General features: G+C 52.4%; 5 protein-coding genes across 5 annotated transcripts; 1 reads left to right on the top strand and 4 right to left on the bottom strand.

Annotated features, from left to right (window-relative positions):
- Positions 1-499: 499 nt before the first annotated feature.
- PpBr36_08117 (uncharacterized protein) lies at positions 500-2,863 on the bottom strand (the record flags this gene model as incomplete). Its single annotated transcript, XM_029895249.1, has 1 exon — positions 500-2,863. The coding sequence occupies one exon, from the start codon at positions 2,861-2,863 to the stop codon at positions 500-502; it is 2,364 nt and encodes a 787-aa protein (XP_029746802.1).
- A 4,557-nt stretch (positions 2,864-7,420) lies between these two features.
- Positions 7,421-8,122, top strand: PpBr36_08116 (uncharacterized protein; the record flags this gene model as incomplete). The annotated part of the gene is made up of 1 exon (XM_029895248.1): positions 7,421-8,122. The coding sequence occupies one exon, from the start codon at positions 7,421-7,423 to the stop codon at positions 8,120-8,122; it is 702 nt and encodes a 233-aa protein (XP_029746801.1).
- Positions 8,123-9,164: 1,042 nt separating this feature from the next.
- On the bottom strand, positions 9,165-10,940 carry PpBr36_08115 (uncharacterized protein; the record flags this gene model as incomplete). The annotated part of the gene is made up of 4 exons (XM_029895247.1): positions 9,165-9,302; positions 9,381-10,450; positions 10,603-10,705; positions 10,881-10,940. 4 exons carry the CDS (start codon positions 10,938-10,940, stop codon positions 9,165-9,167), a joined length of 1,371 nt encoding a protein of 456 aa, XP_029746884.1.
- Positions 10,941-14,818: 3,878 nt separating this feature from the next.
- Positions 14,819-17,032, bottom strand: PpBr36_08114 (uncharacterized protein; the record flags this gene model as incomplete). Its single annotated transcript, XM_029895246.1, has 1 exon — positions 14,819-17,032. The coding sequence occupies one exon, from the start codon at positions 17,030-17,032 to the stop codon at positions 14,819-14,821; it is 2,214 nt and encodes a 737-aa protein (XP_029746883.1).
- A 2,399-nt stretch (positions 17,033-19,431) lies between these two features.
- PpBr36_08113 (uncharacterized protein) lies at positions 19,432-21,900 on the bottom strand (the record flags this gene model as incomplete). The annotated part of the gene is made up of 3 exons (XM_029895245.1): positions 19,432-19,645; positions 19,756-21,746; positions 21,856-21,900. 3 exons carry the CDS (start codon positions 21,898-21,900, stop codon positions 19,432-19,434), a joined length of 2,250 nt encoding a protein of 749 aa, XP_029746888.1.
- Positions 21,901-21,949: the final 49 nt, after the last annotated feature.

Below are 21,949 nucleotides of genomic sequence, written 5' to 3'. Positions count from 1 at the left end.
AAAAGAAGTAGAATAGAAGCGGCCAGGTTAGAACAACTCCTGTGCATTCATACATGGCACAATGACAGAGTCCTTGCCTGACTTGCAACCTTCTTTGATATAAGAAGATAGTCGGGTGTAAAGTAAGGGGGAGCTAGAAGTGCCCACTTTCGTAAAGATATATTTCAAAGAAGAGGAATGGTGAAGTAGAGGGAAAAGAGTCCCCTGTAGTCAGGAGAAGTGAGAAAACGCTCAGCAATGCAAGAATATAAGAAGAAAAAAAAGAAGAAGAAAAAACATGACAACGCCCTTGGCTGGTCCGACCTTGTTTTCTGGGTTTTAAACAAAGATCGCATATTTCCCTGTGGAACAGATTGCGCCGAGGATATGTCTTATGCAAGTGTTCAAAAAGGGGGGGGGGGCCTCTGAGACATACAAGAAACAACGAGGACAATGATGAGCGGGCCAGTCTGAGTGTCCTCCGAGGATATTGTAACGACACAGAAAAGACAAGGGGCAATCAGTTCATGAACCATACACATCCACAGTCGCTTACATCAGCCGGATCTCTGCGAACGATATGTTGCGATTCGGCGCCTAGGTGGCCATCCCCCTCACTGCGTTTTGTCAGCGGTGGACTGTTCCCCTGCTCTAGGATGGTGATCTCCACGGGCTTTCCATTGTTCATGACCGGCTTGGCTGTGCCTCCATTTTCAATCAAGACTTGCCGACAGACAGGCCGAGGCGAATTCTGAACACGACGCTCTTCGAGCTTGACCACCCGCGGGTAGCCCGGCAGCAGTGGCGCGAACTCGCCATCGCCTGCCGCGATGGTGGGCGTCGGGCCGGGAGTCGGGAGCGAGAAGCGATCGGTAGCGCCGAAAAAGTCGGAGAAAACACCAGTCGGAACTGATGTCCCTGTCAAAAATGGAAACGGCGCTCCTCGAGTGAGCGACGGAGGCGTCGTGGTAGGAGCCACCGCGCCCATGCTGGATGGTTGTCCGCCAACTATTGCCGGGGTGGAACTCTGGTTCGGGTATATGAATATCTCGAGTAGGGTGTCGGGCCAGGTGCAGATCCATGGCTTGTCGCCAGGCTGAGCCGCGAACTTGTGCCTGAAGTCGTTAGGCCCAAAGACAGGCGGGTTTAGTGCCCGGCGGAACCTAGCTGCCGTGTTTGGCGACGTAGCTGAAAGCAAGTTCTCGGGTACGATTACAGTCTTGTTAAATGGCAGCATCTTGAACCAAGCTGGGCCTCGGCTCGGCTCGAGCAGGTCAACGACAGTCTGCAGGACGTGAGTGCCCTGGATAACCTGAGGCTGTGTACCATATGCATAGAGCCCGTTGTTGATGGTTAAGCTGTCGTTGGCCCCAATCGATACGCTGTATTTATCGGATTCTTTCTTGACGTCCATGGTCATTGCGGCACCGAAACCGAATATGATGCTGCAAGACCAGGCTAGGGCGTGTGTCGTGTCGTTGAAACAAATATTTGGTTGCTGTCTGATGACCAGAGGCATGCCAAACCTGCCCTCGGGTAGTTCGGGTAGGTCTTTTGGTATAGGTATCGGTGTGGCATCGTACAAAGGTGGAGTTTCTGGCGATGGTCCTCCGCCAGGTGCTTCTTTGTCTCGTTCTCGCCTGGCAGCATAGGTTCCTACAACGGCGCCTAGTATTATCCCGAGAACAAGAAGCCCGGTGAGAGCTAGAAGAACAGCCCAGTATGGGATGATGCCGCAAAGCCGTCTTTTCCCCGTTGCCCGCCACCGCTTTGCAGGTTTCTCGTTTTCCGACACAATCGCCGCGGCCTCGGTGTTTATGCCGTGCTGGCTGAGGGTTGCGGCTGATGTATAACTTCCCGAGGAGTGGCGAAGTGCTGGTGATGTGAGATCGTCTATCGAATCGAACTCTGGGTTTCTCGCTGCTATTCCCATTCCGCCAGCACCGGGGATCGGTAACGGCGCCTGCGCCAGGTTATCGTGCCGTCGCTGCGGATAAACGTGTGGTTGCGCCGACGGAGGTGGTGACGAGAGTGAGCTGAGTGCCTCTGCATCCCTCACTTTGCGAGCGTACTGTTCATCGGGATATCTTGTATATGGTGGAAGCTCCTCTGTGTGTCCGTGAGGACCAATCAAACCACCGATTTCCTCGCCATCAGGCCCCAATCTCCGTCTGTAACTGTCCGTAGCAATACCCGGAAACCCAACAATGCCCCCTGCCAGACCAGACCCAGCAACAATCTGATCAATACCGACTGTGTTTTGGTCGTACAGACCATAAGGATGCACTGGACCAATAGAGCGCAAAAATGGCTGCTCGGCCGATGGCCTAGCTGTTGATGTGGTATTTACGCTCAGGGATCGATTGAGGCCAATGTCTTGGCGATACAATGTGTAAGGGTGCGATGGACCGGATGGACCCTGGTATGATTGTTCCCGCACGAGTACAGGCGCAGCGTCCGTGAAAGCCGATGATGTCGTAGATATCGAGGTTGCTGAACTAACCTGACGAGATAGTGGATATGACGGTCTTGCATTGTGCAATGGATGTAGACTTTCGCTGCCGAGTGCATGTGCTCCTGCGGATGGGTTATATGCTATGGGTGGTTTTGAAATGCTCGATTGTCGACTCAGCGGCGATACAGTCAGGTTGCGGTCTACCGGCGTCGACGGAATGGCCTCTCCTTGGCTGGAGTAAGTTGATACTGGATTCCTGTCTGGGAATGATGTTGTTGAGGTCACCGCGTTTGGTCTAAATCCATCGCAAACCCCCAGAGCCTGGAGCATAATATCATCTTCGTCTTCGGCCGGAGTTGGCGTTCCTGTCTGTCCCTGGCGTGACTCCATCCACTCAGCATCTTGAGGCTTTGAATCACGCGAGTCCATCGAGATGTATGACCCGGTCGTTGTCGACTTGAAAGCTGCCTTGGACTAACACAATCTCAGGCAGCTATATGATGAATCAAGGTCAGCTGCACAGCAGCTCGGCACCAAACTCGCCGGTTCAGCGAGGTTTACCTGTCCCGGTCATTCAAATTTGGTTTCGTGATTGTTGAATCAAAGTTGTTCACTGGGGTTTGTTCAGCAAAGCTACCCTCCTGATCTGGATCCCGTCAGCTTCGATTGTTGTCAGTGGCGGTGTCGTCTTGGTAGGAGTGGCGCGCCACCAGAGATGGTGATCTGGATTGCACGACGCTTGAATTTCCCCGAAATAACAGTTTGTTTGGTCGCCGGTCAGGTTTGGTTAGGGGTTGAGATGAGGGCCAAAGGCGTATTTCCCTCTTGTTGCACAGGTCCAGCTAATGCAAGAGCCTCAGGGTAACAGTATAAACCACCCCATACTAAGCCGTCGGAGAGAGCAAGCCTACAGCCCGACGATGCATGCCCGAGCTCACACTTTGCCTCAGATTGCAATTCAGCAATCGCAAAATCTCGCTGGTTTCGGACTTGAGCTTGGGGGCAGGAGACACGGCCTGCTATTGGCCAGATCATAGATTCGAGGCCGAGAACTGTTTGGCACCAGCTGATTCCTGTTGAATACACGGCAGGGTATGGCCCGGCAGACGCCCCGTGCGGTCGACAGTATCGTCTCTAGTCAGGAGCGAATAGGGGAAGAGATGAATGGGGTGGTGTCTATGTATCAGGGCGCTCGGACTGGTGCTGTACCTGTCTGTCAAGCGCGGGGCTGGCGAAGTACTATTAACCACGCTAGGCCTTTAGCTAGGAGTACTACTGCTAGGTCAGGGTTAGACTGTCTGTGCTACTGTTGGGCGGTTGCAACAGGATTGAGGGTAGCCATGTGCCGATGCGATGCGATGCGATGCTCAGTTTTTGTGTGAATTCTTAATACGGATAAAGTAACAATATTGAATGGAATGCTCGAAAAAAAAAAAAAATGTCATTGGTAGCTTTTTTATGTCTTCATACGGTAGGGTAGGGATGCATCTTTCCACTGACTGCTTGAACAACAACTCGGCCCGAAAGCCCCTAGATTTAGGTTGTTGAGAGATACTAACCATAAATTTGGCACTCTCTATTGATTTCCAAGCAGTGAATATGTAAGTTATGGGTGTAATATGTATGGTAAGGAAGACAAGAAAATCGAAATAGGCAGCTTGATCACCTCAACCTACCTGGCCATCTGAACAGAAGGGATGGTTCTACGAGGGTTGAGTTGATAATTGGAGTAGCTGGCCTTGTTGGTTAGTAAACCGAGGTAGACGTTGGTTGAGAAGTGTTCATCTGGAATAGAAACAACACCATATCAGCCGTTCGCCGCTTGGGTTGGGTCCATTCCCGCTGCCTGTAAGAACAGCTGATACAAACAACAGGGTCTAGGAAAGCCAAAGTACCAGCCAGGTGGTAGATGACCGAGCTCAGCGCAGGTATATCAATGACGGTATGTATAATTTCAGGCGGCTTGCGGGAAAAAAAGGACTTTGGGACATGAAATATTTGGGATGAAGCCGCCCTTTCCTTTTGGGTGCCATGGGCCCAAGCGTGGTGGGCGATTTGGGATTTGGGGCAAGAAAGAGAAAGGCTAGAACCCGGAACTTAGGAGATGGAAGACATTGATTGACTCGACCCTTGCATCTTGGGTGCGACCTAAGCTCGGATATGGTCGCTCGAGACAAAAGATGGGGAGAGAATCCGAAGTGCGGTTGGGTTGTGCAGCTTACTTGGACAGGCAAAATGCTGCAAAGTGCGTATCTATGTCTGTGTGCTTTGCTTGCTGCTGGGGGGATGGACCCCAAATCCACTCGGTAAATGATTTTGACTCATGGCGGATGATAATGTAGGATATTTTTGTAGTGATCTCTGCATTAAATCTCTTGTGCTTGATTAAGCAATCATAAACATGAACAAATATAGATGCACAAGAGTTGTTTTTAGTGACGGCGAGGGGTGGTCAAGATCTCTTGGCTCTAGAATGCCGAACTCGACAGGGTAAGGCGGGTTGTACACGGACTTGTTTATGGCCCATGATGCTACGATTGGACGACGAGGGATTGAGGGAAGGGGCCTCATAGTGGGTCAGTGGCATGCCCCATCGCATGAGAAAGTACCTAGTTAGATTGATGTGTTTCCATTCAATTTATTTAGTTCTTGACTCCAAAATTCTTAGCAGACAATGCCTCAGTGGCAGCACTCAGGCCCCAAGATACTATCAACTCGGGTTTGACATTGACTGCGCCAAGAACGCTCACTCGAACGGGCGAGCAATCCGGTCGGGTTCGTGCAGCACAGTAATCACTTGTCAAATGTTGCTCAGCTCCGGGCTGGGCGGGGTGAAGTGATCCGGAGCTGAACTTGTCTACCTAGGGTAGGTCCGGATTCATTTGGCACAAACAAACACAAACAACTTTATAACCACGTCAGGGGCTGTTCGATCTTTTTTTTTTTTTTTTTTTTTCCTTCCTGCACCTGATAAAACACCGCCTGACTGATTTCATTGTTTGTACACGTTGCAGACGCCCTCGCCTTTTCTCTCCGGTCACACATAAAATGCTCACCTAGCCATCAATCTCTCCTGATTACCATGGTCTGGAAGGCAGCTACCACCTTGAGTTTTACTTTTGGGCTCGGTCAAGTGTTGGAGTGCGGGGTCTGACCAAACACAGCGCAGCGTCTGGCTGGATTTCCCTCATTTCTTTTGTCTTTCTGTCTGGGTCAAGTCCCCGTTGCCTGCAGCAAGCCGAAGCTAAGTGCAGTACTACTCAAAAAAGAAGTTGCAATCCAAGTTACAAGTATGGAGCAAGAGTAGTGCTGTACATGCACGTCGCCCTTCGCTCACCTACATTCACGGTGTTAGTCATGTCCGTATGGGTTGTTGCAGGGACCGTTATTTGCGCTGTTCTCTTCACGTTCCATTCTTTCCAGCCTTCCAGAGCACACGGGAAAAAGACCAGACGAACGGACGGATATCACCTTGATCACCCGATTGCGCATCTTTTGATGCCCAAATCTCGCTCTGTGTTTTTTCAACCACTCCTGTCAAACATTTCACGATACTGGTCCAACTTCATAGTGTGCTACTTATCATTGACATGGACAACCTCAAATGAATTCAACATGATGACTGACACGCAAGCTCCGCCCGAATTCATTGGAGTTAGTTTCTGCATGCCGCACACCTTGGCTGCAGACAAGAGGAGGGTCGCTTTCGAGTCTGGTAGGTCGAGATCTCGGGTGGCTCCAGCACTTCAGCCTGCATGCTGCGTGCAAGGTCGTCTCACGCATATCACATCGGAATACAGTGTACCAGTAATAATAAGCTCCAGGGTCTATCTATATCAGCTTGGGTACATCACCTACAACCTACCTTAGCCTGATCGCCTCTTACTCGTCTATATTTGCATGCGACCCAAACCCCTCTTCTCCTCTGCATACTTTGTCCACTAAAAACTGGCTAAACCCTCCGACCTGCCTTTGGCTCGGCTGCAGACCTTGTCCTCTTCCCGTTTGTTGCTTCTATGTCTCGTCTCGCACACCTCCGCTCCTCCTTTCTTTGTCTCGTTCCACTTTTGCGGCTCTTGAACTGCAGTTTGCCTGCGCTGCGGGCAGACCGCCTGGATGTTCTGCATGTCTTTTCTTTTTCCCCCACTCCCTGGCCCTGTCGAACTGTGATATCGATCCAGAAGAGGATTTCTGGGTCTTATCACACCTTATTATTCGCTCATATCTCGGACAGAAGCTGCACACCGGGCCATCTTCCTGCGTTTTTCGTGTCACCCCAGTATATTGTCGTTTGGATCCGCCCGACTTCAGTGCACGGCGAGAGACGGTGTTAGCCAACTCAGTCACGGGCTGAGTTGTTCTTTTGTCGTCTTTTTTTTTTTTTTATCTTTTTCTCTCTCTTTCGGTCAGGGAAACTATTGCCCAATCGTATTCAGGGAGTGTACCTTTTCGCCCAAGTACAATGAGAGATTTTCTAGCTCTTAGAGCCTCAAAGATGTGCAAACAGAGCCCTCCTTGTGATATATTTCACAGTGTCTCGCCTATCTTAAACATGATGTTACCTGTCCAGCCCTCCGCCACATTGCACTAGAGCAGACTGAATCATCCCGATTTTCAAACCCAGCTGGATAGCTACTAGCCCCCATGTCTTCTCTGGCGTAGGGCAAGCAAGTCTACCTTGTCGTGACTTACAGGGGCCTTTCCCACAGACCCCTGTCTCTACTATCTGTGCTTGTATTCTACATCAAGAGGTCTCCGCTCCTTGGCCCCGATCTGGTCTGTTTCGGTTCGAACACTACCCCAGCTATCTACGCAGGTCATAATCCCCTGCCACTTCTCCCTCTTCCTTTCTTCCCATCCCTCCCTCCCGAACTGTGGCCACTGCCGCTTTTCGGCCGTGAACCACGAACAACAACCCTCCCCGGCCAAATAAAGCCCATCCACACCATTGTGTAGCTGCTCCCCCACCATAGAAGCAGAGCAGCAATGGCCCGCACGGCAAAGTCGTCGGCCTCGCGGAGATCCGGCCGCTCATCCGGGTCGTCGACGTCCTCGCACACGACGGTCCAGACCGAGACGTCAAAGCACAGCGTGCCCATAACCTCGGCGGCAACCTCCTTTCTCATCTACTTTGCCGGCGGCCGCCCGAGCCGCCACTCGCACCTGCGCAAGGAGAAGGTCACCACCGAGACCGACTACGGCGACTACACCACTACCTACGTCGAGGACCAGTGGTACTTTGTCGGCCAGCACTACGTCTATGAGGACGACGACGACGACGACGGCTCCGTCACCAGCGGCAGCAGCAGCAGCAGCAGCAGCAGCTCGTCGTCGCGCACACCCCGCCGTAGGAAGCCAATGGCAGGCGGTGCTCGCCGCCGCCCACCGGATTCCGACTCTGGTTCGGAGTCGGACTCGTCCTCCTCGTCGGGCGGTAGCGCCGCCGCATATAACCCCCCTCCGAGGCCCGGCCCTCCAGGCGGTATGCGCGCCGCCCCTCCTGCCGGGATGCGCCCGCCGGTTCCGCCCGGCATGCGTCCGCCCTTCCCGCAGGGTGCCGGTGCGCCGCACGCCTTCCCACCTGGCTCAAGACCCATGCGCCCGCCGGGTATGCCGGGTGGTGCCAGGCCACCAATGCCCAGGCCGATGGCGGCAGCCGGGGGACCTCCGCCGCCGCCTCCTGGTTGATTGATTAATGGCCGATGACGGGACCTCGTGCGGTTTTCTACCGCTGCCTGTCTGGTGATGTTTTGATTCTCGACGTATTTGTTAACTGTAAGCATGTTTCCGCGAGTGCTCGTCTCTTTTGGGTTTCTTCTTTGTCTTTTTTCATTCCCTACGGTTTATTTTTCATGGGACGATCATCTTTCAATATTTGGGTTTGAATAAAAAAAAAACAAACAAAGGTGTTAGATGGTGTTTATTGGAGCTACTGATGATGGGAGGAGTTTGTTTACTCATGGTCTGTATTTCTTTTTTTTTTTTTTTTTTTTTTTAGTAACGGTATGGAGAGTCAAGGGTTTTTTTTTTGTCGTATTTGGCTTTTTTCTGCTAATTCATGTACAATAACTAAATCACTGGAAGAAAAACAAATATGTTTTTCAAGTTGCCAGACAGACATATCGTCTCTCTGTCAAATCTGTCGTCTTATCCATACCTTTTGTTTTCCAAGTGGAAAGACTGGTAGCTGTGTTAGCGTTCGGTCGTGGTCTGGATAAGGGTCTACGCTGTACATCTAGATTCACATGACAGTCTGAATGCTTGTAACAGCTAATTTCAATTTTTTTTTTTTTGTATTGTTGGCTCAAGCAGACTCTTCCATAATGAACCTCCAACTTTCAAAGATCTAAGTTCTTTAAAGCGCCGCCCAAAGCACACAAGTATATACACCGCGAGGCAGAACCCCATTGACGATGGTGTTGGAGACTTCCCACCATGCAGCACACGCTACCTAGCGCTAATGTGGCAAGCCAGACAAGGTATATGCTCGTATTTGCCAAATGCTTGTATTATGCAGCATCTGAACCACCCAGTTGCAATCAAAACGAGCCGGCAAGCGACTCGCGGAAGTGCATGACGCCGTGTCGCACCTCGATGGAAGGGTCTCGCCTACTTCCAGTCAGGCAATAGGGTTTAGTCATGCCATTAAATTTCGCTTGAGACAATCTGCCTCTATTAATAGCTTTCGGGTATCGTCGTTCCAATAAAGCGTGCGAGCAGCCAGCTCTTCTTATGCCTTCACCGTGTAGGATCGCTTGAACATGTCATCAACGTTCTCCAGGTAGTAGGTTCCGTTCACGATGGTGTTGACATCACCAGTCGGAGTGAAGTTCTTCTGAAGATGGGCCTTCTTGCGCATCTCGCACATCTGTAGTGATCAAAAACGTCAGCAAATACCACACACTACGGAAACGTCCGAGGCGGGCTAATCTCAAGGTGTTCCTACGTCGTCATATGTCTGCGGCTGCACGGCGCGCCTGGTCTGGAGCCTGTTGGGAATGTCAAGCGCCTGTGAGATCTTGTCGGTGCTGCCGTTGACGCGGAACGACAGGAAGCTGGCAGCCAAGCCAGAGCCGTAGCTAAAAAGACCGATACGCTTGCCCTGAAGAGTAGCGCTGTCGACGTGACCGATCAAGCTGGACAAACCACCCCAGACGCTGGCGCAGTACATGTTGCCGCACATGGTGGCGACCTGGATGCCAGGGTTGACACGCTCCTGGAAGCGCTTCTTGGTCAGAGCCATAAAGGTCTTCTCCACGCCCTTGTCGGTAAGCGACTTTTCGTAGTCCATATCGCGCAGCTCCCCGGGGACCTCGGCAAAGGCAGGGTGGTCGGGGTTGGCGAGGTAGTCGTGGTACAGCAAGCGGGCGTACGACTTCTGCACAAGCTTGCAGGTTGGCGAATGGAAAGCAATGTAGTCAAAGCGGTCCAGAGGGGTCTTGGAGCTTTCCGTCGACCCGCTGCCGTTGGCCTGACCGTTCTGGAGCTGAGCCTCACGCTTGTTGTAGGCACGGTATGCGCCGTCCAACGCCTTGGTGTAGCAGGTGAGCGAGAAGTGGCCGTCGACGTAAGGGTACTCGCTGGCCAGGTCGGGCTTGTAAAAGTCGTAGGCGTGCTGCATGAAAGAGCCGCGCAGACCGGGCTCGACGACGATGGGGGCGTCGGGGCCGACCAGCATGGCGACGCAGCCGGCGCCACCGGTGGGGCGGGCGTTGCCCTTGGCGTAAAGGGCGATATCTCCAGCGACGACGATGGCGTCACGGCCGTCCCAGCCGGAACCCTCAATCCAGTTGACCGAGTTGATGAAGGCGTTGGTGCCGCCGTAGCAGGCGTTGACCGTGTCGACACCCTCGATGTTGGTGTTGTCGCCGAAAAGCTGCATCAGCACCGACTTGACCGACTTGGACTTGTCCAAGAGGGTCTCGGTGCCGACCTCAAGGCGACCGATGGAGTTGGGGTCGATGGCATACTTCTTGAGCAGGTTCGAAGTGGCCGTCAAGGCAAGCGAGTAGATGTCTGTGGGTAGCCATCACGGTCAGACGCGCCTCTCTCCCAAGCGACAATGATTGATTGACAGATCAGTGGGGCCAGGGTGCGGGGCATGTATAATGAGCGACAGGGGGGAGATTTGGAGGGGTTCAGTGGCATCGACATCCCCACCAACGCACCTTCGCGGTCGTCGCAAAAGGCCATCTTGGTCTGCCCAAGGCCAATTGTGTATTTTCCGGAGCTAACGCCATCGAACTTTTCGAGCTCGGATTGCTCGACGTACTGAGTTTAGTGAGGCTGCGTTAGTGCTTGCGTTGGTTACAGGCGAAAGGCGACCTAGAAGAGGTTGGATGATGGTGGGTGGGGGAGCGATGTCGGATCCAACCACGGTTTCCCGTGGCGCGTGTAGAAATTTTGAATCGAGGGGTCGCATTTATTTGTTTTGAACAATACCAACCTGGCTGGGAAAGTAGATTTCAATGGCCTTGATGCCAATGTTCTGCGGACGGGACGCCATTGTGAAGGATTGATGAACTTGAAAAGCTCGCTGGGAATGTCGGAGGAGATTTTCGAAAGAGAAGGAGAGCAGGCGAGCGGGCGGAGGAAATAAAGTACTGTTTGTTGCTTGTCAGTGCCTGCAGACGGTTTCGCTCCCCTTTATATCCCTTTCACCGCTGTTTCGTATCCATAGACTTTGGTTATTTTCTTGGACGGGAAATCGGAACCAGAACTGCACAGACACAGAAATAAGATCATCCACTTGGGTGCATAAAAATGCGATGAAGAAAAGACACACCCGACGGTCTGTCTTGGGCGACTGGCAGAGGTACCAAGATAGGGAGGTTTAAACTTGGTACTTTAGTAGAAACCGTAAGTACCTCGGTGGTTGGGTAGCTAAGGTAGCTCGCCAGATACCCGGACCAACTGCTTCGGGGTGAGGTGGTGTTGTTTGCGAGAGAGAGAGTGTGTGTGTGTGTATAAACAGATGACAAGTTCGGCGCTCTACTTACAGCAAGAAACCGTCCAAGTGACTCTCGGGCCTTTAGGTGATCAGCAAGAAAGGATCTGAAGCTGTCCTATACTGCAAACAGAGACGGGAAATGAGCAGGCGAAGAGACTTTTTAAGCATGCTCCGGTCGCATTTAAGGGGGGTCAAGTTAAGAAAGATGAACCCAGCAAGACCCAGGCCCAGTTGTACACAGTTATCTGGACCTCCAGGGGTTCGATCTATGTGGGGATATGATCTTGAGAGACGTCGTAGCAGGCCGCGAAAACAGCGGACCAAGCCGTCAATGGCTGACGCAGCTCGATGAAATTGCAGTATCCACCTCTGAAGGAACTATTGTTGTTTTCTTTCTGGTCTTGCACCTTGTTAATTTTTTTTTCCCCCCCTTGGTATTGTCATCGTTGCTATTGTCGTTGTTGTCGTTGATGATCGACAAGAGCTCAACACTGTGCTCCTGGTTGTACACACCCAACTTCTAGGTTAGGTTTACAGTAGTCAGAGATACTTTAGGTAGGCTAGCCTATCTAGTATACCTTGGGTAAGACCTGCCTTGCAAGTTCTTACACATGCCATTCAAATGTTCTTGGGCGATTTTGATAATCACGAGATAGCTGCATGGCTGCCTTACAACGGCCGAAAAATTGCTTCTCCTTCCCCCGATTTTTTCTTTTCAACCTACCATGTGCGTCATCGTCAGCGTGGCACCCTTCCCAATTTAGGCATTTGGCGATGTAGCTCGCAAATACCCCATGATAAATAGGGGACTTTATCCTGCCTGTCATGTGCTACCTGCAGAAGCATACCATCGAATCCCTGTCTACTTGGCAATCAAAGTAGGGAATAGTCGGTGTCAATACGCTACCTACTTACACCCCGTAGGTAAACCGGGTCGAATCATGATAGAAAAATGAGAATAACAAATCTCAACAAGACCATATCCCGGTTCGAAAAATCCAATGTCATCTGACCGGCGCCGTTACAATATGCTCAGATACTATGAAGGAAGGGAAAAAAAAAAGACGGATAAAAACTAAAACCGTACGTTCTTGGTACCGAGTTAGGAAACGCTTACCCATCCACACTAAACAGAATTTACTGGCGGCAACCCAATAGCCAAAGTGCAACTATATCCCTCAACAACAGTTCCCTCGGCAGTGTGAGGCATGATACGTTTGTGTTGTTGAGAACGTTTCTTTGACCAGTTTTGGTTTAACCTTTGCTTCCATCTGATACAAAAAAGAAAAGAAAAGAAAACAACACATCAGACACCAACGCACCTGAGCCGGCCTGATCTACTGCAGGAACATGTAATCCAACGGAATCCATGTACGTCGTATGTATGGAACTAGCCAGCTGTTCTACTTGATATTTTCCCACCGCTAAAAAAAAAAAAAAAAAAAAAAAAAAACCAAGCCAAGCGCGCGCCGTTGGCTGGCGTGTCTTGGCGTAATCGGCAAGGATTTTTCCAACCCAAAGTTGACGGTTTTGTGATAGCATCTCTCTACTCCAACACTCATAATAGACCATTACATTACCAAGGTTGGAATTGTTACAGTATGAGGGCCGCAAATTTCGAAGTCGGATTCGTCCGTCTTACTTGTCTTACGTCGGCAACAGCCGCAGCAGACGCGCAGCCCTAGTCCGGATCTCCCTGGTCAATCGTCTCTTTTTTTTTTTTTTTTTTTTTCTTCGCGAAATTAGACCGGTGGATCGCGCCGCGTAGTTCACCACGTCGGCTCGTTCGTTGGTGACAGCGAAAAGAATCCATCTAGGCGTCGTGAACGGGGCTCTACTCGCTCCAAAAGAACCGAATTATCGTATCGTCTCTGAATCTGGACGAGATGTGGACTATTATGAAACACATTTTGGTCGGCAATGATTAGCTTCATTGGATGATAACAGTGGGGAGACGCAGACACACGTCCTTGAAGCTAAGCGATGGGGAGAATAAAAAAAAAAAAGAGTGAGAAAACAAGATTAAACACGGAAAAGCTTGATAAGGTCGGTAGATAGGTAAGCGATTACTCGATTCTGTCCTGGAACTGGTCCCGGGACGCGTTCATCCCAAGGTTTACTACACTCACAATCCCAAAACCACTGCCGAAGACGGCATTCACAAGAAGCCGCCCGTGGAAGATCTTGCGAGGAATGACCAGGTCAACAAAAATGATCGTTATCAGCATCGGTCAGCGGCAAAACGAAACGTCGTGCTCGAGAGCATCAGTCCTTTTGGCCGATTCAAAGAGTCGCCAAAATCCATCCATGCAGGCCACTCCTGCAGCATCTGTGAGCAGCTTGTATGTTTGTGAACAAAAAGTCATCGGACCATTGATCAAATTCCATGAGGGAATATACCGGAGCAAACATTACTGCTTTTGGACCTTTGATTGTCTCTTGTCTGACGTATCCCGAGGAAACGTTCTTGGACCAATTTCAATCATTTGGTTCAACAGTTTATGAGTGCTGCAAATATCGCCACTTGTATCTCTCGGACCATCGCTAGCTCTATATACGATAGTAAAAAAAAAAAAAAAAAAAAAAAAAAAAAAAAAAAAAAAAAAAAAAAAAAGCCGTCAGTTCCATGCCATAATCACCCAAAGTCTCCGATAGCTGGCTGCTGAAATGCGGTCCCGGGGTGGGTTCATAGCTTTGTTCCCTGCTCATAGGAGCTGTTTTGAACAAGGAGTAAGCAACATGACGATGCTGCTTCCAAAGATCAAGCGGGGGGCTATGCGGAACTAGCACAGGGCTTGGAGCATAGCCTTGGTCGACTGAAGAATAGAAGCGGACGTGCGATATACTACCTTCCAAACAACAAAAGGCTCCCAAACTTCCACAAACGGCAATGTCTTGAAAGTGCTCGCAGTGAGATTCTCGCTATCGCTCTGCTGCATCCCAGCGGCCGCCAGATGACCGGTGCAGAGTGCATTTTCAATCTCATATTTCTGGACGATGGAGGCGTGTGCTGCTGCTGCTGCTGCTGCTGCTGCTACTGTTGAAGAAAAAAAAATAAACACTGAGACAAGCAGATGCAGTCTCCATGCAAATTCCACGAGATACAACCGTTGGGCTGAACAAGATGCAGACGATAGTGAACAGTGCGGCTGCATCCTAGTCCTGCACATGTTGATCATCATCCCAGCTTGCTGAACCTAGCGCGACAGAAGAATGTCCAGAGCTGTTTGAGGATGGAGCAACTAGAAAAGCAGACTGGGAGATAAACGTCGGATCAAAGAAAAGGGAAAAAAAAAAAAAAAAGAAACCACACAAAACGCCATTGCTCACCAACTTTTGCCAAGCTATATCATGATCTCATGTTCAGGTATATGATATATCGCAGAAAATATGAAAGGAAACATGGATCAGATTATAAAACTTAGAAAATATTCTCAACAAGTTTCGTAGCCCGAGTCTCCCCCAATAGGAGACCGTGGGGATTTGGCATCGTCCTGATTCTGTCCCAGCTTGATGGCAGCGGCCGACGGCAGCAACTCTTTCTGCTCCTTGGGCTCTTCGGTCTTGTTCGAAACGGCAGCTTTTTGATCCTGAGCGGCTTCATCCTCCTCCTGGACCTTGGCCTTCCTGCTCGCCTTCCGCCTCCGCCTCGAACCCCTGCTCTGTCCCCTCGTCTTGCTGTTCGCCTCCTCCTCCTCGTCCGAACTATCGTCCGAGCCACCCCCGTCACCAGGCTCTGCTGTGTCGGAACCCGAGCTGTCGCTGTCCTCCTGCTTGGACGCCCTCTTGGCGCGCTTTGCCTTGTTCTTCTTGCGCTCCTCCTTGCGCTCCTCCTTGCGCTTCTTCTCAGCCTCCTCCTTCTTCTTCTTCTCGGCCGCTTCCTTCTCCTCCTCCTCCTTGCGCCGCCGCTCCTTTGCCTCCTCGATCTCCTTCTCCGCCTTCTCCTTGCGCGCCGCCTCCACCCAGTCCTCGGCCCCGGCCACGGCCGCCTCGGCGTCCCGCTTGTGCTTCATCAGGTAGCCCTGCAGCTCGGCGGGGCTGAACTCATGCGCGGGGATGCGGTCCGCAAACCGTGCCGCCAGCGCGTCGATGCGCGTGAGCATCTCATCGGCCCGTTTCGCCTCTTTCTGCTTCTCCTTGTCCGCAGCCGCCTTGGTCGCATCGTCGCTGTCGCCCTTGGCGATTGTGGCGGCGGCGGTGTTGGCCAACATCTTCTTGGCCTGCGGGCCGTCGTCGCCCTCGAGCGGTGCGTAAATAGCCTTGAAGATGGAGGTGATCATGGCGCGGTCCGCACGGCCAAAGTGCACAATCATGTCGACGCGGCCCGGGCGGATGAGGGCCTTGTCGAGCTTCTCGATGTGGTTGGTCGTCATGATCAGCACCCTCCCCTCCTGGGATGCCACGCCGTCTAGGATGTTGAGCAGGCCAGACAGGGAGATGCGGCTGTTGGTCGCCGCGCTGGGCAGGCCCGGTGTCAACTGCCCGGGGACCATGTCGTCGGCGCCCGCGGGAGCGGGAGCGACGGCGGCCGAGGCAGGCCCCTCACGGGTGTGGCTGAGACCCGCCGAGTCGATGTCCTCGAGGAGCACTACGCAGCGGCGGGGCAGCTCGGCAAAGAGGGTGGCGAGTGTCTCCTCGTTGGCGTTGGCGGAGCTCAGGCTGACAATGTAAATGCGCATCTTGAAGAAGCCGGCCAGGGCCAGGCTCAGGCTGGACTTGCCGGTGCCGGGAGGGCCGTGGAGCAGGTAACCCCTGCGGTAGGGGATGCCGCGGTTCGAGTACCAGCGGCGGGTGGCCGGGTCCAGGTAGTCGGTGACGTCGTCGATGAGGTCCTGCTTGACCTTTTCATTGAGGATGACGGTCGAGAAGGGGCGCGAGGTGCGGGCCATGCAGCGGCTCCAGGTGGGCTCAGCCGAGGCGCCCTTGGCCACAGTGCCGCGGTAGATGGCCGTCTTTTTCTCGTCGCGCTGGAGATACACGTCACGGGCCTCGTCGAGCAGTTCCTTGAGGATAGCCGGGTTGCGGCCGAAGCAGCTGATATAGATCTCCTCCTTCTCGCTAGGAAGGGAGTAAAGGTTATCACGGCCCTGGGACCGAAGGAAGCAGAGCAGGGTGCGCTTGTAAAAGAAGTAGTGGGAGCCGTAGTCTGGAGTGTATGCCAGGGGCTTCTGGGTCATGTCTGGATCAGAGCCGTCGTCATCCTGATTATCATCATCGTTCCAGTTCCAGATGAACCAGCTCCTTGAGTTGGTGTTTGTGTTGACTATGAAGCGGCGCGACTTTTGGGAGAATTTTTGCTTGGCTACCCAGGCCATGACGTAGTTGTAAGACTCATCGTCGGTACGCAGGGAGCATTTGGACATGAGGTACACGTCCATCTTGGACCAGAACCAGTCACTCAGGTACTGCCAGCCGAGCACGACAGCAGCCACCGTAACAAACAGCGGGATATAGACGTTCAGGTCCACATGCAGGTAGCGCTGGACGGCGGCCGTAAAGAAGGAGAACCCTGGAATTAGCATGTCAAGGGCGGTGGGTTGAAAGCCGGGGTTTGTGGATGATGGGCTGTCTGCTCCAGCTAGGGGCGGTGGTGATGCCTCTGGCGCTGGGGCCCCGCCGAGGCCGTTCAAGGCGAAGTATGCCCCCATGGTGTATTATGGTATGGGATCTGATTCCTAGTGATCTTGGAAGCAAATGTTTGATACAGACAGGGAGATAGAAACAAATGGGGGGGTGCTGGTAGAGTTTTCTTTCTTTCTTTTTTTTTTTCTCTCGTTTTATATAAACAGAGCTCCAGTCATTTATTTCGTCTTCACCTCGATGACTGTGATGTGATGATGCAGATGAGCTGAGCTGAGCTGGCCTTGGCCTCGTGAACGAGAACCGAGGTGCGGTGAAGAAACAGAACAGAAGTAAATGGTAAGGCTGGAACAAGGAAGCAAGAGAAATATATCTGTCTAGACTGGATGCCTAGATATGTAAGTGCAGATGGTTGCATTCAAACAGTTTAGATCTAACCTTGCAGACCGTCTCCCCTAATAATTGCAATCATCAACCGCCGCCATGGAAGCATCACGATAACACGATCCATTGAGGCAGCCCAAATAGCAGCTACCTTACCTAGTTCACCCCAAAAAGTTGAATGAGTCAAAAGGCGAATGAGTCGATAGGCGGCCTGCATAGTTCGGAATGCTAACACTCGTTATTTTCCAATTGCTCTACCCAAGGGAGGTTGGGACGGGTGACCCCGCGTGGCTTGTCACGTATGATAGAAGAGACGGCGGCTCCAGTGCTCGGATCAACGAATTAATGAATTAATGAATGACACCCTTACCGAAGGGAAGGCTTGGAAGATGCAAGTTTGTCTTTCGATTGGGTGTGGGGCATTGCGATTGAATGCAAATGCAGTGGATGGACTTGCAGCGTAGTGTTCAGCTTTGTGAGCGCCCTCCCTTGCTCCCTCTCCAATGTGCGTTGGTGATCGAGGACGGCCAATGCATTAGGTCTAGACTTGGAAGTAGATTAGATTGCCACTGCATCCGCACCATTCCACGTCAGTGAGCCCTCCCCTCCGATGACTCTATCCTATAAGACCGAGCGGCAGAAGAGCCCGGTGAACTACCTCACCTTGCTAGTATACCAAGAGACGAACTGCGAAAGCTGACGCGTTTGGTTATGTTCATGTCATGTTTGAAAGTTGGTTTTGATGAGTCGAACCAGGAGGGCCTTTTTTTTTTGTTGGTCCAAACTCCTCCACTCAGGCCGTTACGGCTGCCAAGGGAGGGAGGTAGGCAGGCCGGGGAAACAGCACCCTAAATGGACTTGAAACCGAATTTTTGAGTGGTTTTGCCATATGAATACATACGGCAACCTGCATGCACGTCAGTTTGTGAGACCAAATGATGCGTGTTCTGTCTAGCGGGCGGCCCTAAAAACCGTACAGGTACAGCTAGAGCTTGAGGGCGGTGGAGCCCCCCCCCCCCGGCGGAGGCCACCATGGCGCATTCAATCACTGCAGCCTGCCTTGCCTGCCCTCCCCTCAGTCGTCGTTTCTTTAGTGGTGTTTTCGGGCTCGGGATTTGCAAACTTGGCAGTTTTCTGGCGGGAAGGAAGACTGGATTATTCAGTCCAATATCCCGTGCCCAGTTGTTCCTTTGTTGAATGGACTTGGGAGGTTGATCAGCGCCGCTGCCCGCACTTTGCCAACGTGTCACATGCAGGCAGGCAACCCACCTTACATACAGATACAGTGGTTGGCAGAGGCCAAGCCATGCATGCAGCTAGACAAGACTAGGCTAGATGCTGTGCGGCTCACCATCGGTTTTATTTGCTTTGTTCTTTGTCTCTTTTGGTTCGCAAATATACGAGGATGAGGCTTTCCCGAGTGGTTTTCGTTGAAACGTTTATTGCGATTCCTTGTCTTTGTTGTGCAACCAGCAAGGAGGCCAACCGGACGTTTTCCTTGGCTATCCCCTCCCTTTTGAGCTGCAACACATTGCCGCGGAAAACGCCGGCTTCCGTCCACCCGGCTGCTGGCAGTAGGACTTGATTGGATTGAAGCTTAACGAGAATGCGGGCGATGTCGGCCATGAATTGTTCTGACGCTTTTTTGACCTGCGGTTATTCCACACGGTTGTTCATCTACAGCAGCTGCGCCGGACAGTATCCGCCAAACACCTACTGCACCTGCCCATTTTCAGAGCAATTTGGGTAATCAATGTACAGGCCACAGATGCAGACAGGCGATAGGACGCGCAACTCTCATTATGTACCTTATAAAAAAAAAAAAAAAAAAAAAACTGAAATGTTCTGATTCATACGATTCCCTCCCAGTCAAACCTCAAAACCCAAAAAACAAAAAACCGGAAATCATCATGAGATCCCCTTTCCCCAAAACGCCAGGTTTCGTAAATTAGAGACTAGAAAAAGAGCAAAGCCGGAACTTTCGCAAAACGCTGGTCGTTACGAAGAGAGAAAAAATAATGATAGAACAAACAAACCAAAAAAAAAGAGTTGCCTTTTTCTTTAGTCATCCATTCTCTGGGTATCATGAATCACCATCGCCGTCGTTGCCATCGTCATCCTTCATCATGTCCTCGCTCCCAAGCTCATGCTCCAGCTCGTCGGCCACAAAGGCTTCATACTCCTCGAGGCTCTTTTGGACGTGCATCTTGAACTTGATCACGTCGTTGAGCATGCGCATGATCTCGGTGTGGAGCTCCTCGCGCAGCGAGTTTGCCTTGAGCGTCAACTGCTCGTATCTGAAGGGAGAAGACAGTGGTTGTTAGATCTTGCCGCATAACTGCGAAGCTGCCCCAAATGCTTCCCAAGTGAAAGGGGGGGTGAAGAAAAAAAAAAAAAAAAAACTTACTCAATATTGGTAGTCATCTCTCGCTGCTCCAACAACTGCACAGACTCGGACAAGCTCGCGCGCATCTTGGCCAGCTCCTTTTCCATCTTCTCGACCTGGGCGTCCGACGCCATGCGCTGCGCCGTGGTGACCTCCTTTGTCTTTTCAAACTCTTCCTCGGCCGCCCGCACCCGGTGCTCGAGCGCCTCGACCTCGTTGCGCTTATCCTCCATGGCCTCCTTGATGCTGTCCAGCAGATCGTGGTCCTTCATCATGGTATCCATGGCCTGCCCGCGTCGCTCGGATATCTCCTTGCGCAGCGACGTCAGCATGCTCCTGACTTGACCCCGGAGGTCGAGGCTCAGCACGTGCGCCGGCTGGTAGCCCGTCACCGGGTCCACCAGAAGCCGCTCGTTCTCCATGCTGCCGCCTGTGTACGAGCCCTTGAGCTGGGATGCTGAGGCCGACGAGCCCGAGAAGCTCGGCCCCGAGTTGACCGTGACGTGCAGCTCCAGGTCTTTGCCCTTGGCGTTGGCCGCCGTCGCCGGGATGAGACCGATCTGGTACGCCACCGTGTTGTAGCGATCCACCATCCTCTCGAGCTCCTCGAGCTTCTGGCTCGCCTCGATTTCCTTTTCCGAAACCTTCCTCTTGACGTCCTCGAGCCGTTGCCCGGCGGACTCGATCGTCTTTTGCAGACGCTCCCGTTCGGATGCCATGCGGTCGATATCCTGCATGCTGATCCCCTGGTCGTCTACCGCCTTCTGCAGACTGCGCCGCTCTTCTTCCGCCTCGGCCAGCTCGACCATGACCTTTTCCAGCTCCTCCTGCAGAACCTGGATCCGGTTCTCGTACTTTTCTGACCTTTGAATCGCCAACTGGTTGTACTCCTCAAACTTGACCTTGTCCTCCTCCATGATCTTGAAGTGCTGGTCCAGGATGGCCGGGTCCGGCGTGGACTTTTGTAGGTCTTCCACCTCCTTTAGCAGCCTGGCGTTTTCGGCCTCAAGCATCCGCAACTCCTCAAAGTGTTTGGCGTTGGCCTGCTCAAAAGCCGCCTCCATCTCTTCGATGTGCGGCTTCAGTAGTCTGTCGGCCTCCTCCTCCGAAACGCTGTCGTCCATGCCGAGCCACTCAGCGTACGCGGCCGTAAGGAAGTCGAACGTGATGTGATCACCTACAGTGTCGACACCGGCCTCGAGGCAGGCGTCGGCGTAGCGGTTGAGGGCGAAGCCCTCAATCATCTGGGCCAACTGCATCATCCAGTGTAGCATGCCCAGAAACGTGCTCCAGTTCTGGCCGCCCACGGCCGCAATCTGACTCTTGGTGATGCCCTTTTCGTACGGGTACCTCAGCTGCTTGAGCAACGGGGGCACCTCTTGGTCGATATTCTTCATAAACTTGTAGCTAGGGTCAATACGGTTATAGAGCCACTGGAATATATAGTTAAAGTCCTTTTGCGTCGGCGACTTTATCACGTTCTGCGAGAGGTTGTGGTTCATGTCCAACTCAAAGTTGTGCTGCGTCAGGTAGTCGAGCAGCTCCTGGCCGATGCGGTTCTGGTACGACCGGTCCTTGAGCGGTCTCGGGTCTTTTGGTACGCCAGCTGGTTGCGGCGCCTGCTGGAAAAAGCTCTGATGGCCACCCGAGGGGACGCCTCCACCAGCACGCGGTTGGTAGACACTGCTCCTCCTATCTCTGTTGTCTACCGAGGCGCGGCCGCCCGGTGTGAAGCCCTTGCTGTTGCTGTTGCTAAACGTACTCGTGTGGTTCTGATAAGACGAAGGCCGCTTGACGGACGACAGGCCAAACTCGCCGGAGCTGGCGCCCGTCGACGTGCGCTGGAAGACGGGCTGGCTGGGACGCGACATGGCAAGGGACTGTCGCGAGCCCGAGAGCGAGCGTGAGTGGCCGGCGGTGTACGGCGCACCCTGCCCTGCTATTGAGCTCGAGCGCTTCATGGCTGATGGTGGTTGTGGGATGGCAGAGTTGAGGTTAAGGTTTCCCAGAGTCTGTTGAGAGAGAGAGGAGGTCAGCACGTTAGCATTATATATAGATCGAGGGAGGTGAAGAAGCATTTGGTAGGAGATATTGGCTTTATGTGGGCCATGAATATCGTACCTCCCTAGCTCTGCGGACACTCCAAAGCCCCTGATCTTGCGACATGATGCGCCGCTACCCAGAGAGTATTTGAATGGGCAGCCTGACCGTTGGG

This window comes from Pyricularia pennisetigena, chromosome 5, assembly GCF_004337985.1.
Source record: "Pyricularia pennisetigena strain Br36 chromosome 5, whole genome shotgun sequence".
Lineage (NCBI taxonomy): Eukaryota > Fungi > Ascomycota > Sordariomycetes > Magnaporthales > Pyriculariaceae > Pyricularia > Pyricularia pennisetigena.
The sequence above is the reverse complement of the archived record's forward strand: the minus strand, read 5'-3'. Positions and strand labels throughout refer to the sequence as shown.